This window comes from Pseudochaenichthys georgianus, chromosome 3 (assembly GCF_902827115.2).
Source record: "Pseudochaenichthys georgianus chromosome 3, fPseGeo1.2, whole genome shotgun sequence".
Lineage (NCBI taxonomy): Eukaryota > Metazoa > Chordata > Actinopteri > Perciformes > Channichthyidae > Pseudochaenichthys > Pseudochaenichthys georgianus.
In genome coordinates this window covers 18,499,969-18,518,217 of record NC_047505.1, presented here as the reverse complement: position 1 = coordinate 18,518,217, position 18,249 = coordinate 18,499,969, and the positions used below count along the sequence as shown (strand labels likewise).

The window sequence follows — 18,249 nt, the reverse complement described above, 5'->3', positions numbered from 1 at the left end:
ATTGTGTTGCATCATGTTATGTTTGGTGGACATAAAATATACAGAGAATTACAATGTATGACCATAAACAGGTAGATACAGATCTGGTACAAAAATCTCTAGTAAATATACTGATCACAAATTCTCAACAAATCGGCTGCGTTTCAAGAGACCATCTTTTAATTATCTGCACAAAATACACTTGAGGAAACACTTTGCCCTTAAAAATAAACACAGAAGAGTCTAAACATGCCCACAGAATGGGTGACTGACCTAATGACCCACCCAGTGCAGCCTTGGGCGAGCCCCTGGAACTGAACCGCACATTGCCCCTCATTCAGAGCGCTGGGTGAGCGATGTGCTTGAGGAAACATGTTGAAAGAATTTCAGTGTTTACGACTCAACCTGCTCAATTATAGCAGTCATTAGAGAATAAAATCAAGAGCAGAACATGACAGCAGTGGAGCGCCGAAAGGAAAAAGGACAACAGACCACCACTGCATTTCCTGTCTGCCATTACAAAACCTGTCTCACTCTCTTGGAGCCTACTGATACCATCAAGGCATTTTAGGAAATTAGTGGAAGTGCATCCAAGGCTCTTTTCATGGATGGCCACACTCACGTGTCTGTGCGTGCGCTCTTTGTGTTAATGCCTGTCTTCAGCCGAGGAAAACCGTGTCATTCCACACAAGTGTCAACAATCCTTTGAGTGAGTGTGTGTGTGTGTGTGTGTGTGTGTGTGTGTGTGTGTGTGTGTGTGTGTGTGTGTGTGTGTGTGTGTGTGTGTGTGTGTGTGTGTGTGTGTGTGTGTGTGTGTGTGTGTGTGTGTGTGTGTGTGTGTGTGTGTGTGTGTGTGTGTGTGTGTGTGTCCGTGCATGCATGTAAAGTTTAAGCGAGAAGGGGATGTTTGTTCTGCTCTGCGGCTTCAAACGCTTCCACCAGCAGGACTGGTGACCACAGCAGATACACTGCAGTGTGGCCAATCGCACACATTGAGTTGAGCAGTAAATGCATTAGAAGTAGCGTCCGCTGACACTGTTTAGACATCACAAGCCCTCACACCCATCTCATGGTCACACTGGTCACAGGACTTCTAAGTCAGTTAGCGACAAAATTGCTGACCTGAGAGTGCCCTTGTTTTTAAGTTACAGTTCACAGAAGATTTAAAGGTGAGCGCAATGTAAGAACACCATTTGATTGGCTTTGTTTCATTTCATCATATAAAATAATAATAATAATAATAATGCATTACATTTTTTATTAGAGCGCTTTTACATATCTACATGGACAATTCGTTTTGGAATCTTCAAATGATATCGGAATACCGACTAATATCCGACTGGGACACAGTTTGAGGCTGCAGGTATTTGCTTACTCATCACGTTCTGATTTCAGAAGCCTGCGCTCTCTCGCTCTCTCCCTCCCTCCTCAGTCATTGTGCTCCAAAAAGTGAGAGGGACAGCCGGTCTTTTGTGTGGCCACTGAAACTTTTAAAAGTGTCTCCACATGAATACACTCAAACAGTGACGCTACAGCTCATCAGAAGCCTATTCATTCAGCCAGGGCACCGGCCATACACACACAGAAATACATCAGAGACATGCACAACACACAAACACAGAACCACAGGTGCCCCTGCTCTCTCGGCTCCGTGTCACTCGGTGAACACCAGATGCTGTCACCTTGTGTTAGCACAGCACTGCAGAGGAGACTCAGGTCCTCTGCCTCACTGTACAGCCGTGCAGCAGCCATTCTGGTGTCAGAGCCATGACACAGACCTGGTGTCACAATAGAAGCTGCAGGTGCCTCGAACCATCTGAACCTGCAGCAACAGCGTGCACAACAAGCATGGACACTAGATGTGTAGCACCAAGGCACAAACATGCACTTGTGAGGCAGAAACTACATTTTAATGACCTCTTGAAGACAAAAGTTTGACACCAATAGAGCAGGACACAAGCTAGTTAGTTTACCAATAATCCCTAAACCCCTTTACTCTTATAAATTAAGTTACTCACATAAAGGTTCAGGACAACTGACTTGACATCCGACAGCAACACAGCCTCCCTGCTCTCTGTAGCATCACAATGCACATATTTCTTAGAACTGCAACAACAAACCAGTCAAAGTGACAACATCTGCTATCATACTTTCAAAGTTTCAATGCCAACCCAAAGTTCTACATCTGAAACGCTATACTGTAGTCCTAGCGATCTACAGAGCAAGCTGACAAACCTCATAGGTGCTGCAGACGTCCAGGAGGAAGAAGGAAAGAAGGAGAGGACAGGAGGAGATAGACAGGAGAGGAGGGAAGAGTTCCAAACCATGGCCAGCCATCCAGAGAGTGCAGGAGGGAGAGGAGGAGGAGGAGGGTATGGCAGGGGGAGGGGCTTGGCAGCATGTTAACAACATGGCCAAAGAGGGGGGTCGACAATTGGATTCTCATAGTCCTGCTGCCATGCTGATCCCAAAACATATACACACACACACTTTCTGCAAGCCAGAATGCTTCTTATTCTATTTTTTAACTATGTACTTTAGATCTGATTTCTAGATGAGCTTTGATCCAATTTGGGGAAACCTTGCTGACCACATGGTGATAATTTCAACTGATACCTCAAACACTAATCCTACTGCAAACACTTCCTTTTCTTCTAAAGAGAACTTCTTTGGGGGAAATTCACCGAATCAATTTAAAGCCTGGACTTTGAGATCCCCCCTCGTATGTCTGTGCTTTACATTTGAAACTACAGCCATTTAGCTTAGTTTTGGAGGTTGCTGACCGAGCCAAGAAATAGTCCGCCACATTACCTTCTTTTAAAATCACCTGTAAACTTTGGTTTTTGCAAGGAATAAACAGAAAATAAATAACTTGTTTCCAGTTGATATGCTAGGTTTAGTGGCTAGCACACAGAGACGAGAGTCTAATTTCCCAACTTAAATTGGTCCGGAAAGCATACTTCTCAAAATGTCGTACTGTTCCTTTAACCCTACCACTGTCCCACTTAGCAAAACAAATAAATAAACAGTCCAAAACGAGACACTCTGCAATGGAAACCTCACATCAGAGTAAGTGCTTCCCAGTGCTTCTGATAGTGTTGGTCCCAGTAATTTGTCACTTTAAACACTGACAACAGATTTTCTCTCTAATACACACGGACACAAACACACACACAGTTGTCTCTCTCGCTCTCTGGGCGGTCAGAATTCCCTGTCTAATGCAGGGTAATGAGTTTAGACTACGAACACTAACAGTCTATATAAAGCCTTGGCCCGCTGAGTTGTGACGGAAGCTGTTTCAACACAGCTCCCACTAAATATACTGCCAAACACACTCGCAAGTTTGTTTGCTGGAGAACTCAAACAGTGAGCAGCACAAGCTGAACTGGGTCAGGGGAGATGGCATTAAACATGTGAGAGTGCATTTCTGTCTCCAAATGAAAATAAAACTTTCATGGCTGAATCATCACCGTGAAAAATGAACAACTGGTTCACTTATTAAAAGTCAAAAGTACACGTCTCCTGGGTGGTGTAGAAGAATACCAAACTGAAAGGAAAACGCAACTTTTCTCAGGATCAAAGTTCAAGAAGGAACAATACTGCGAGATTGTTTGACTGAAACAAACAGGCAGAGGGCAGTGCCTATCCAAACAAGTAAATAGAAGACAATAGACAGAAACATTAATTGATCCTCCCGAGTAAAGCACAAAGGATACAATGAAACCGGGAAGAATCTTTGACATTGTTCATTGTTTGTTTATCTTCAGAAAGAAATAGAATGTTCACCCGACCGTACTTACTGTAAAGAACAGTCCTGAGGCTGCAGTCAGAGAGTGCGCTTACTTCAACATCCAACAACTGAATGTGTGTTAGAGAAAGTGAGGATAAACAATCTCTCCTACATCATGATGTTCTGCTCATGTACAGGTTGTTGATTTCCCTTGAAAAGAGACAGTTGTTTCAGAGCAGCACTGCATGCTGGGGGCTACTCATAATTATCTGGCATGGTCTCTAATACTTTTTCTGGGTCTCCAAGCAAAAGAGTAAACTTGCAATTTCACCTACGATAGCAAAAATCCCCCAGAGGATTACATCCATAATTCACCATACACTTTTCCTAAACACTGCAAACATAAACATTTGAAGAGCTGCTAAGTTTCAATTCGCAAAGGGCATCTCAGTTAAATTATTAAGTTACTTCAACTCTTCCATCCAAAAGTGTGTGTGTGTGTGTGTGTGTGTGTGTGTGTGTGTGTGTGTGTGTGTGTGTGTGTGTGTGTGTGTGTGTGTGTGTGGTGTGTGTGTGTGTGTGTGTGTGTGTGTGTGTGTGTGTGTGTGTGTGTGTGTGTGTGTGTGTGTGTGTGAGGCCTACCTTTGTTCAGGTTGGCTTTGGTCTTGTCGCTGAAGCCCTGGCTGCGTCTGTTCCCAGCAGCACTGACCGAGCCTCTGGTGGGGATGTCACCGCCAGCAGTGGACACCCGCGCTGAGGGGCCAGGAAGTCTAACGGAGAGAGAGAGAGAGAGAGGGAAGTGGCGGAAATAAAAAGGAAGGAAGAAAGAACATATTCAACACATAAAGCCTTCATCCTACATGCATTGAAGGAACACATTAATGCAGGTTTACAACACATTCTGCTGGAGCAAATCCAGCCTTCTAAACTCAAACAGGAGGGATCACTTAGTGAGGGCTGAGAGAACAGGGAGCATGCAGATTTATTACAGCCAGAGCTTTATGTGGCAGGAAAGAGCAGCACTAGGTTGTGTTTTCAAGTTACCGTATAGCTAATCTGTCACAACATGTACAACACGATGCTAGCATCTACTTTCACATCACATGTTCCGGCAATCACTGATGAGAAATGGCATAAAGAGAGAAAATAAATTCTTCATTTGAATGAAAAGACATTTTCTGTCTAGACTAGACCAATGATACACACAACTTATTTAATATGTATGATCTTTTTAAAAGGATATGAGCCTGCCAAATATGATGGACAGATTGTATCATCCCACATAAGCATCACGCTGGCATTGTGATCGATATTGTTGTTTACCTTGTGACCTCAATCGAAGCAAAAGAAAGTTGACTGAAGTCACTACAAACTGTTGACGTTCTTTATTGATTTCCGAGGTTAGGAGTTCTCTTGCCCTTTTGTTGGTCTGCAAGGTCGGGTATACTTCTAATCCATGCCTAAACTAACCAATCAGTCATCCTGCTGTTTAGGTTTTTGCTGACTTTCTTCATGCTTTACACTACCCTTAAGACACATCCGGCTCTTCCTCATGTATTTGGATAGGTAATAAGATACACGCAGTTTAATAAATGTAAACTCAGCTCTGTGCTTGCACCTACGGTCATCTAATGGAGAGGGATGAGCTCTCAGCAGTGTGACGTCTCAGTGTGTGTGTGTGTGTGTGTGTGTGTGTGTGTGTGTGTGTGTGTGTGTGTGTGTGTGTGTGTGTGTGTGTGTGTGTGTGTGTGTGTGTGTGTGTGTGTGTGTGTGTGTGTGCGTGTGCGTGTGCGTGTGCGTGTGTGACGGGCTGACAGAGTGCAGGTCCCAGTGAGGTGTGAGCTCAACAGCCTCGGATCACATGTCCTGCTCCTTTATTTCCCACATGGCTTACACAGGATATACCGGCCATGGGTAAGCCTTGGTGACATTGTTGACACCTTGATTTCATATGGTAAGTCGTTCCCGTTTGTCTTCGGTTAGGTCTGTGAGCCGAGCTGTAATCTGACCAATCCGCGGCACACACACCGCTAATGAAATGCTAATTCACAGGCGGTGATATCATCATCATCATCATAATCATCATCCTGGGACTGTGAGGCGGATGCTGATAAGCAGATTACAGCGCTCACTCTCTCTCAGCTCTTGTATACATTATAGAAAGTCTAATTTCCGGCATGCCATTCACTTTGGCGGGCCTTTATTCATCTGGCCATTGAGGGATAATAGGTATTACCACATTATTTACTCAACAGCAGCCTAAGATCATTTGGCTTTCAGTTATGGCAGGGCAAGTCAGTGTGCTGCCTTCCCCTTTGGACTGGCTGTGTGGAGAAGAAAGATTCTACATCAAAATATAAAAATAGGATGCAATGCCCCAAAGCTAATATGGCTGTATTCATTCTTAAAAATAAAATACAGGCCAAATACATTTTGGGGGCAAAACAATTGTTTTTAAAATGCAGTTACATTTGAAGAAATATGTTAACTTCTTTGTTTGGGTCTTTATAAAAGAACGTGTTGGAAAGGTTTTTTTTCAAGTGGATATCAACAGGAGCATCTCAACTCTTCCCCTTGTAGTTAAGCATGATGGCCAGAGGGTGGGGCTGTTACATTGCTTTTGGAAGGAGCTGGTGTGGGGCAGGTGCAATGCATACTGAATTTGGGATGGGCACAGCATGCAAAACCACATCCTGAATCCAATTTCAAGGTGCATCATCACATAATACATTATTGCATGCTTAAATAATATTCAAATGTGAACGCAACAAGGACTCTATAGCATCACAGTTAACGCAAACGGCAGCTGCATTTGAACAACGCACATTATAGACTCACATTCCAGCCACTACTGTGTTAATTATTAATGTCACATTATACGGGGGATGTGCTTGTCGGGGGAACCTGCACACACACATACACACACCATTACTTAAGGGTTATCTAAAGGTCTTTCACAGCCCATTTAGCAGGCTTGCCAAATGAGGCGCGCTGCCAGACAGACGGGGACAGGGCTGTCCGAAGATGGAGCCTGGAGCTTTAGTTTCTATTTGCTAAACACTAGCACTCATGCATATTTGATAGTGCTTGTAGTAGAGGTTGCCCTTAATCTCAGACAAAGAAAAACAACATGAAACTCTTTATAGTACAAAAGAACGGCTATCTTTGATTAGGGGCAATCTCTACCTTCCTATTTCAAGGAAGGGGGCGGGACTAGGGGAGGAGCACGAAAAACAGAAAGGCAGAAGACGCTGACCTAGAGGTCTTTTTCTGACCGAGGGAAAACTTGAGCAGTTTAGAGCCATCCCTAGAGGAGGAGAAAAGAGAAGAGAGATATGGAAGAGGACAGAGACAGAGAGGTCAGGTTTACAGTTATAAATGACACGAGGCGTGAACAGGAAGATAGAGGTGACATCATGATGGAATAGAACAGCAGAAACAGCAGGAAAAGTGACAGACATAAACACCTTCACCCAGTCTCAAGGTTACGGCTCCTATATTTCCTCACCTGGACTGCATCTCGGCCTGTGCTGCTATCTGGGCTGCGAGGGCAGCAGTCCCATGCGTAGAGTGGCTGAGCTGGGCCGGGGCGCTGCTCTGCTGGCTCAGGGGGGGGTGGGCGCCCTGGGGCTGGGCGGTGGGGGGATAGGAGGGCTGCGGGTTCTGCCTCTGGGCCTGCTGCTGCTGCTGTTTGTAGCGGGACAAGCTGAAGAAGAGGCCGAGGATGGCTTTCAGATTACCATTCCGAATCTCTGTGGGTCAGGCAGAAGGATAATGTGGATTAGTAACAAAGTAAAAGGAAGTACAAGTGAAGAAGAGAAAAGTCAATGGATGAAAAGTGAGGATGAGAAAATAATTTGACACTTGAAGCATGATGGACTATTCTTAGATAACAAACTGTTCTTGTTGCAATGCATTGTTCAGCATCAACCTGAATGTTATTTGCTGTTATTTGCAGTAAAACAATATGTGAGATACATTGGAGAGGTATAGCCATTACTAATGGCATCTCAACAGCACTGTTGTAGCACAGCAATAAAAGTTTATTTGTGACAGTGCTTGACATTTTTTTTGTCCTCAGTGGATATTTTGGGATGTGAAAGCTAAAGAACAGGAAACCCAATCTTTAAGCCATTACTAATGGCTATACCTCTCCAATGTATCTCACATATTGTTTTACTGCAAAAGAAAGGTGGTTCCCAACCTGGGGGGGGCAAAGATCTCAGGGGGGCGCCAGGCCTCAGATGATTTGAGGCCAAATATCATCTTTAGACATTTATTTTTACATATAATTGTAAGGCAATACACGATTGTCACTAAAAGCCTTGTCTCTACATTACAATAAAATATACAAAATAATTGAATAATTAATTTTAAAAATTCAAGTTAGTAGCTATTAAAGGCAGAAAAAGACAGAAATGTATAATTCTTTCTATAGAAATGTTTCTTCTGCCCGTAAAGTTTCCAAACCGGGCTTGTCTGGATAAGCGCATTTTTAAAAACATAGTCATTGTCCACGCCGGTTTCAGTTGGATTATTTGTCACAGTTGCTCCGATCAGATCTGTCTCCTCCATTTTGTAGATATTTACGACTTTTGAATCCAACAAAATACTTCACATTCATCCAGTTTGTGACAGTAGCTGCCTTTTAAACTTTAATTACCACTGTTGCCCCCCCCCCCCCCCCCTGTGTGTGGGGGGGGGGGGCATCACTGAACCAAGGACTGACCCATTGCCCGAATTATGTCATTATTATTACTGGTAATCAATTTGATGTAAACCCCCAATACAATTATTTTTTGCAGCAGGCTACATTTAAATACTGCATTAGGCACCGAGGTGTATGGTACATTAGTTCTATATGTGCTCTAATCAGCGCCTGCTGAGCCCTCATGTGTTGTGTACTGTCTGGCATTAATGTAGTGTGTCCAGGCAAACCAGCTTGCCAATAAAAATGCATTCATGTTTTAAGTTGCCATTTATCTTTTGTTTCCATAGCAGGAAGGGCATTTGTTTATTAGCCCAGGTTGGTGTCTGACTGGTCTTCCGGTGAAAGTCCTGCTTACCCTCTGAAGACAGACCCTGGATGTTGACTCCTTTGGCTGCCAGGAAACTGAGGCAGGCATCGATGTTCTCAATCTGGACAGAGAGACACAGCTGTAAGACACGGCACCCTGCACATTTACATTCAAATTTACATATTGGTATAATGTGAGTAAGCGTGCCGGTCTATCGTCTGCACGCTTCTCCTGAGAGCGTAATGGCAACTACAAGTCTGCTTTTAAAGGAAAGCTGACGGCACAAAATATTCTAATGCATTTACATTTTCAAAAAAGATGTGCTGAAAATTAAATACAGATCAATAAATGTTTCAATATCGAGTAATTTATTATTATTTTAATAATACAAAATGCTTGATCTGCATGAAAATGCACATAACAGACAATCGTGATTGACGGATAGTTGCCATAGTTTGTGGAGAATGTATAATTCTATATTTGTAAAAGGATGACGCGTGAGCTGAAGTGAGTCAGACTTATGACAAATGAAATGTATCATGTTGTTGTAACAGATTCAGAAGATGTCTCAAATAGTTGGCAGCTATAGCCTGTTACAAATGGTATGGGATATATGTTATGAGATGTGTAGAGAAATACGTTTTTTTTTATCAAACTAAATCAACATTTGTTAACTGGTTTTCAAGAAATCAGACTGTGGATACCACAACAATGAAACCCAAAACATACCCTTTCTGACAGATGTAAACTGACCTGCCACTGCTGGAGAGGTGCATGAAAGTGTTACCCTGTAGTGACTGACTATTCATATTGTCTTTTGGAAAGCTCAAAATGCAATATTGACCACATGGTAGGGCTGTGCGATTATGGCAAAAATCATAATCACGATTATTTGGGTCAATAATTGATATCACGATTATTTTGACGATTATTCATTGAACTTTAAAACAAATAATATTTTACCAATAAACAAGATCAACAAATATGTTGGAGCGCACTTCCAAAACCATACTAAACATATATTATTAATATGATAAATAAAAATAAATTAGACCAAAATAAATTAAATCAAATATGTTGCAGTGCACTGTCACAACCTACTGAAAACTCCTTAACATATAGCTAACATTTTGGTAAAAACATATTCAACATATTCCACGTTGAAGGCTGACCAACCGTCATGGTCCAGAAGTAACAGGAAATAAATGTTGAACTACAATTTAAGACCAAATAAAAATGTTTTGGCCACCATGGCAAATGCTGGTAGGGCTGCTCATGTCATCTCTTAAAGATTTTTTGCAAGAAACATCAGCCTGTTTACATGGTCTGGTTTCAGAGATGAGCGCAGGCAGGTGACCATATTGCCACCTGTACTGAAGACCCTCAGCCACACCGACCAATCACAAAGCCTTGATGCGTTCACGTGCATTATTCTGGCACAGGAAGATTATGTTATGGACATTAACGATAAAACAGAATATTGTTGTTCTATTTTTAGACACATCTCGCGATCGACTGGTTGGGCACCCCTGGGCTAGACCATAGGTCTGTTGTGGTAGAAAAGTAGTCAGCTGAAGCCACATCTCTCTCAACTTCCCCACGGCATTTGTTATACAGTGCAGGCAGCGCAGACCTGCTGAAATAATACCGAGACGGCTTCGCGTAACGCTTGTCCAACGTGTTGACAAGTTGCTGAAAGCCCTGGTTGCTAACAGTGCTAACTGGGCACATATCTTTAGCGATGTGAAATGTAATGGCAAAGTACTTATAGTGGAAATAGTTGTACCCTTCTTTTTAACGAGTTGCTGCTCTTGTTCTGACATCTTGGCTCGCACTGAACACTCACAACACATGTCACTCCCACGTGGCCGAGTGGGCTTTTAGGGAGGGGCGAAAGCGCACCCAGCAAAATAATCGTATTTTGTCAATTATGCTGTTTTCATAATCCCCGCAAGCCATAATCGTAATCGCGATTAAAATACGATTAATTGCACAGCCCTACCACATGGTGACATATTCAAAACACAGGCAGAGTTTTATCAGCAGTGCAGCAAGAGAGGCAAACCATCAATACCGACACAGTTGCTATGACAGCAGCCTTGGCAACCTGAGCCCAGACTGCTGAGCTGTCACTGCAGTGCGAGAGGATTTTATAGGCAGACAGGCTTTGTTTAGAGCCCATGTGAACTTTTATACAGCGAGTGTGCACACAAAGTATATCAAGTAATCAAGCAGAGTCGCTGCAGATTAATGATGGTGCGATCAAAGTTTACCAACTGTTGTTTCCAATGAGCAAACACAGCAGTTACAGCGCAAAATATATCAATATGGCACTGCCATGTCTTGAAATGTTAGCTGGTGCTCTTGGCAAGTCAATTTACTGAAGAATTGACTGCGAAATTGATTTTAAAGCATTTTACAACATGCACAAAGGTTAAAGAGGTGTTAAATCTCGTTTAGCATGACATTTATTACCAGTGAGAGTGGGTTTATAACACACAGAGGCCAATCTACCTCCATGTAATATACTTACAACACACCTGTTGTGAGAGTACAATATATTCTCCCAGCCAAGGGAGTACAGATATAGAACAGTGATACTGCAGGTAAACTTAAATATATATGAACTGTGTGCTTTGTCAATGAGGCTGGGTGTGGGCTGCAACCGGGAGGGTCCCGCTCACTTAAGATTAATGACATGATTACACTTAATATGCACCGACTAAATATAGCCTGACCTACAGCTCCCTCTGTAAGGTAGTATCCGACTGTGAGGTGAGCAGCGGAAGTAAAAAGCTCCTTCACATCCCCTCTATTCAAATACGGGATACATCGAATATACGCTGATGATAAACATACTTTTATTCATTTCATTTGACTTCCACAGACTAGCACATTTAGTAACATCGACAACCATAACACAGAGCTGTCACAATACCAGATGTTCACTGCACGATTATCACAGCCAAAAAACTCTACTAACTATTGCCACATTGAAAATTGCCACAAGAAAAATAATATTCTGCTATCGGTCAAATGTATCTTTAACTTTGTTATTGTGGGTTTTGGTTATTTCTTGGCAAATGAATTAAACTTGCACTCAGAGAATAGAGAGTCGAAGAGAGAGTGTCAAATCATAACTGTAGAAAAGGGTATAAGAAAGAACATACATCTATTATTAACACCCTGTACCACTATATAATAAGACTGCAGTTACTATTGGTTACAGCTAACATATCTTTATCAGCATCAATCTGCTCCACGTATTACTATTAGCAGTGGTGGAAAGTATTTCCATTTAATGCTACTTTATACCTTTACTCTACTACAATTGAGGCGAAACTCATGCTTTTTACTCCACTACATTTATTTTAACACTCAAAGTTACCAGTTACTTACTTTGTACACATGATTACACTTGTATGCTGATATGGTTTGATGCAGTAAGCTACACAGTATTTAAAGTATCTACATTTGGTCCAAATTGACCAACCACAATACAAAAATGCTCTTAGATATATAAAAATAGGATAATATTATAACCATCATAATTAAATACTGTGAAGATAACAATTATGCATAACAAGGACGTGTACTTTTCATACTTGAACTACATTTAGCCGACAATACTTTTGTAATCTATATTGTTCTGAACACGGATCATTGAGCTGCATGAGTACTTTTTGTACTTCAAGTATATTTTCATGTTAATATGTTTTTACATTATGTAGAATTTTGAAATTACAACATATAATGGAGTATTTTAAGACCATAGTATTTGTACATTTACTTAAGAAAAGGATCTGAGCACTTCTTCCAACACTGACAATTAGTTACACTCACAACCACAATAAAACCGACCAACTACCACAACTCTATTATCCATATTTACGACTCAAACCCTGTTACTTCGATCCATTACCACAACACGAACACATAGGCTACACCCTTTACCATATCAATAATGGTTGTACTGTATATGTTGCTAACCAGTTGCTAATCCACCATCTCATCCCTAAATTCTGTCATACTGCAGTTTCATCAACACCCTGAACCACCATTACCACTTCTTGTGTTTGCCTAATGTTTGCTTAGTTACTACGTGTTGCATTATCTATGGGGGTTACTATTGTACCACATTGTTATTAATCAATACAATCCCGATTACTTCTCCTCCTGGTTCAAACTCAATGTCTCTCTGAGTTAGTGTGTGAAGAGAATTGTGCGTATTTAGCTGATACCGCAGTGCTGGCCCTGCTGTCATTTCCGTGACCTCTGACCCCAGACACAGCTGTGAGAGGGGCTGACATATGCTGCCCTTGGAGGTGATGCAGCAGAAAATATAGTAACGGTAGGAATGCAAACCATCGTCCTCTCTGAATACCACAGACTCTTTAAAAATAAACCTCGCCGAAATACCCCACTAACCCCATCGGCATACCCAGAGACTCTCTGAAATACCACAGGCTTAAACTTTATTTAAGAGACTGAACCGCTCCCCAACTGTGCCAAATTCCCCGGTAAAGTTAGAGTGTAAATAGCAGCAGAAAATACACATCATTAAGATCCCCCGTCACAAATGCCAGGCCCGTCCTGCTGAGATGCTCCCAAGCCTCTCCGGGGGTATCCATACTGAAACGTCCCGCTATTTAAAATCTGCAGAGCCTAGAGAAGCCAGATTAACTATATCAGGAGACGAATCCCTTCATCTACAATGGGATCATAAATAAGTCCTCCCTTGATTATTCTTTCATTGCTGTGTACCAGTGATCAGTCTGTGATGTTCAATACCTTCCATAGCATGTATTAAAGGTCACATTGCTGTAGGGAGTCTGGCCTATACATTTCAAATGCTTTACAATTAACTGCGACATCCCCAGTATGAATCCAAATCAGACCTTTAATGTATGTCAACCCCTTATGTCCATTCGTTTCATGCCACTTCTAAATGCTAAAAGGCCAACACCGCCATGTTTATACTTATCAAGCCATACCTGATCAACAGAAAATGTATTAACGATCATACAGCAAATTGGCTTGATGTTCTACAAAGTCATTAACAAGTAAAACAATATAACAAGTATATTATTTCTTACTAACTAAAAGGTGCTGGTTAAACATGTCAGTTTGGGTCCCAGTATTATGTGATGGGCTTGTTAGCATTATTTACAACAGTGCTTCTCAAAGTGTGGTCCGCGGACCACTGGTGGTCCGTGAGTATATTTGTAAAATTTCACATTTGAAATAAATAAATGTATTTAAGTTTTCCGCACTCTCGCGGGAATATCTCCGCAATCGAACGAGCTTAAGTTTCACTTTCGATTGCATGATATAGCCCAGATAAACACCTTCATCACACATGTTGTCACTTGTTTGTACCATTTTAAGGCGATTTGTAAAAAAACGATGTGTTTTTGGATATTTGTGGAGTTAGGTGGTCCGCGAGTGTTTTTTTATTGGTTAAGTGGTCCTTGGTATAAAAAAGTTTGAGAAACACTGATTTACAACATATCTTTGGATTTATCTTTAAGCCCTTAGTCATTATGTCTAAGCTAATTATTGAAACAACACTTACTGATAAACTGATAAGAATAATCAACAATGATAGAGATTGTCAGTCGCAGAGTTACTGAACATAACCCAGAAGATTTTGTTTCTAATGTCCCATTTTTGGACTCATTCGTCTTCTGTTCTCCACAAACTTAATCAAAAGGCTGATGTATAACTGAAAACATACTCAAGTTATGTTATACAATATGCTTAAAACGACCCACTCTAGCACACACACATGCAGTAAAAACTACCAAATCAAGATAACACTAAAGACAATATCATTCTCTGCTCAAACCCTTCTGATAATCAGAACAAAAATACATCTAAAGAATCCCGGAGAGAAACCCTCAACACACCCTCGCTGAAAGACACCGCCGGCAGCGCCTACCTGCCCGGCTGGCTGAGAGATGTGTTCCTGCAGTGTGACGCTCCGCCCGGCCTCACACCTCCACCCAGGCCACCTTCACCTCCTGCTCTGCTCCGGCAGCGGCTCGGAGGTGGACAGACGACAGCCCTCTGAACAAACACTTCTCCCCAGCACAGGGATGCTAACGTTGTGTGTGTGTGTGTGTGTGAGAGACGCAGAGGCAGGGGGAGGGAGTGTGTGTGAGAGTGTGACGTGTCTGAAGCAGGATTTGACTGATAGGAGCTTTTGAAGGCTGATACTGATTGTTGAACCAAAGTTGTGGATCCTCCGCAAATTATTGTATACATTACATTACACAAACATTTTGCTTGATAGACAAAGCCCCAGAGGCAGCATTAGGAGAATCAAGGGAAGGAAAGTCTCAACATAAACCAGAACAAGGTTTTCTGTGGTATGTCAAAAACTTGACATTTGACTGTAAGTGTTAAGCCGTTTTTGAACCACACCAACACAAATGTTCATAAGCACGGGACTCATATGCCTTTAAATGGTATTACTGTTTATACCTTGCCCTTTTTACATGACGACAGCAGCTACATAGCCGAAAGCGCTCGAGCATTTGCCTGTCTGACTGTTGGATTGTGATCCTGTTAGTGAGACAGCGTGTTGTCAGTATGTGTTCATGTGTGTGTATGACAGTGCGGTTATATCGGTACCTGCCCACACATAGTTTCGCCGTCAGGAGGTTTCACACATTACAGCTCCCAGCTCACCTGCTAAACTTTGACATCTGCCTCAATAATTCTCTGTCTTGACTTTAAAAAATCTACTGTATGCAGAGGTTTTAACACCTCAGGGAAGTGTTGGCTTTCACAGCTTATTGATAAAAAGTGAGGCGGCAGCTATGAGGCGCACATCGTGATGCAAAGTCACACACTTCACGTCAGGCAGCATTTTCAGTCTTTTGCTTCTGCAAATGGTTATAGACTTGCCGTTGTGCTTATTCGTGTCTGTAATCACACTGTGCTCTCCCATTTAATTAAGCATATTTAAAAACGTGTCTTTTTGTTATCTTCTCATAAGATGTATTCTTACTTTTAAGCTGTTGATTCCTCATTACCCTCAGGCTGACACTATCTGCGTTAACAAATAAAAACAAAAAACTCCTCTGGCTACATCAACATGTCCCTGCTGTACTGTGAGCAGAATAATTAAAGCATAGCTGATTTAATTAGTTGTTTTCATGTTTCAAGTTTTAGGTTTCTGTCTTGTATATCTTACAGACTCTTGTGTAATATCATCAATGATTGGACTTACTGTTGTCGCAACACGTGCATTAACTTATGCAACACAGTATGTCTGTGGGTTTACAAGGGCTGAAAAAAACAAAAACGTTTTTGTGCAACATGTGATTATAGTCTAGTGAAAAAAATGAAGACATGCTTCACAGCGGCAGCTTCTGTTGCAGGGCTGTTTTATTAGTTCATGAGTGTTTCTGATATGTTGTCCACCTAATGTATGTCTTTCTTGCCCGAGGGTACAGCAGCCTTAATGAGGAAAACAAACGTTTGTACTGTATGTGCAAATAAAAGTCTGCGCCCTCTGACATTAAGATTGAGGGTTTGGTATATTTGGTTGCTTAGAAACAGTTACTGTGATTGCTCTGTTGTTTGCAGTTGGTCATGTGATCACTGAGCTGACCAGCTGACACAGTTGGGGACTTTTCTCTCAGACACATGACACACAGAAAAGTAGCTCTCCCTCTGATCAAACATTTACCAGACCGCTGAATCATTAATAAACAATTGTCCCGCTTACCTGCATTAATCTCCTCATCTACAAAACCACTAAAATGATTCTGCATCGAAGAAGCAACCGTGTTCAAACCGGTCTGAAGCTGTGTCTCTAAAACGACTACTTAACGAAACTAAAAAGATTGAATACTGGGTTTCAATCGGGTTGAAACTGTGTGGCACAGCGCCAAAAGGTGAAAGAACATAATGAACTGTAAAGGAAAGCTCTATTGTCAGGCCAGTTCAACACACAAACACGAAATAAGAGAAGATAGAGCCTGACATGAAGTGAAAGAGCTGTTTGCTTATTTATAATCCACTGTGGCTAATGATGATTTCTTAAGCCTGTTTTTCATCAAGCCCATTACACACCTGGTCCTGCTGGTTTCCACCTGTGTGGCGATCTATCAATCCAGCACATTCACCTCACCACGTTTTCTTTGCAACAGCAGTAGAAACATTGGAAAATAAACCAATCCAGCAAACAAAATATGAATAGAGCAATAAGTAAGCTTGAATAAGTATATCTCTTTCTTTCTCAATATCCATAAGTGTAGTACGGGATAGCCTAAAGCAGGGGTGTCAAACTCAAATACACAGTGCGCCAAAATAAAAAAAATGGGTACTAGTCGAGGACCGGACTGGTTCAATGTTTATTGCAAAACTTATTGAAATGAACTTATTGCACATATTAAACCTGGAACTATCAAAGCTTAAATGATTGCCTATAAAAACAACATTAAATAATCAGTTGCATTCATTTCTTATGGCTCTATCTGCAGCTTTTCCGGAGTAATTTCTTATGATTACATTTTCCCACAGGCCAACAACAGCTTCAACAAACTATTTCCCTCAAAGAAAAAACCAAACATGCCCTGTTGTCGCAAGAAACAAAGTGCAGAAGGAAACATCCATTGAAACACAGTGTGCTGCTCAGTGATGCTAGTTCAAGCCAGATACTTGGCATCTCATCTTGGATACAAGTTCATCAATGTTTGGGCTCAGGCTCTGAGCTGAGGAAACCCTCAGGATGGAGTGAAGGTGTGCGTGCAATATACCAGCGGGCCAGATCTAATAGTAATTAGAAATTATCCTGCGGGCCGAAACTAAATCCACCACGGGCCGGATTTGGCCCCCAGGCCTTGAGTTTGACACATGTGGCCTAAAGCATGGCTTATTCATGAATATGTACATATATGCAGTATGTGTACATCACAAGTGTCCACAATGAAATCTGGGCTAAATGCGATGGTGAGTACCTTTCAAATCAACATACATGAACCTAACATAACATTTTGTCTTTAACTTTCTGAAGTTACATGTCAATTCAATCCTCATGCAATGGAGGTATATCATTTGTGGTGATGACAGTGTTGGTAAATCCAATTAAAAGAAAAATCTACTTTTGAGGGAATAGGTTCCTGGTACAATATGCTGCCAATGTGAATAGCTTTGGATAATGAACGAGTCACTGTAAATTCTACTCAAAGGTGGTCCATCGTGTCTGAAGTAAATTAAATACATGAATCTCTCACCAGAATGTTAAAAGCCCTGAATTAAATGAGTGATGAAATGTTTGGCTGATAAATCCATTCCTTGTTCAGCTTTGTTTTATTTCCCAGCTCGTCGCAGGTGAAATCTAGTCAATTCCAGAAGCTGTAGCTTTAAGATGGGATGCTTGGATGAGACACCGTGTGTGTGTGTTTGTCTGTGTGCCTTGTTGTGTGAGTGGCATCCTGTGTGGTTTAACAGCTCAGTGTCAGATCAACACCCTCGCTCTGGTCTCGACCAACACTCACACAGACACAC

General features: G+C 41.7%; 1 protein-coding gene across 2 annotated transcripts in view; it reads right to left on the bottom strand.

Annotated features, from left to right (window-relative positions):
- The window catches only part of nav2a (neuron navigator 2a), a 103,974-nt gene that overhangs the window by 54,071 nt on the left and 31,654 nt on the right, over positions 1 to 18,249 (bottom strand). Inside the window, exons 4-7 of one of the 2 annotated variants that reach the window (XM_034106201.1) lie at positions 8,776 to 8,848; positions 7,218 to 7,461; positions 6,966 to 7,016; positions 4,352 to 4,479 (exon numbers count right to left, since the gene is read on the bottom strand). In XM_034106201.1, the coding sequence (XP_033962092.1) occupies positions 4,352 to 4,479; positions 6,966 to 7,016; positions 7,218 to 7,461; positions 8,776 to 8,848 (496 nt within the window). Of the gene's footprint in view, positions 1 to 2,214; positions 2,271 to 4,351; positions 4,480 to 6,965; positions 7,017 to 7,217; positions 7,462 to 8,775; positions 8,849 to 18,249 lie in introns of those variants that run through there. The other variant, XM_034106193.1, reaches the window with a different exon arrangement.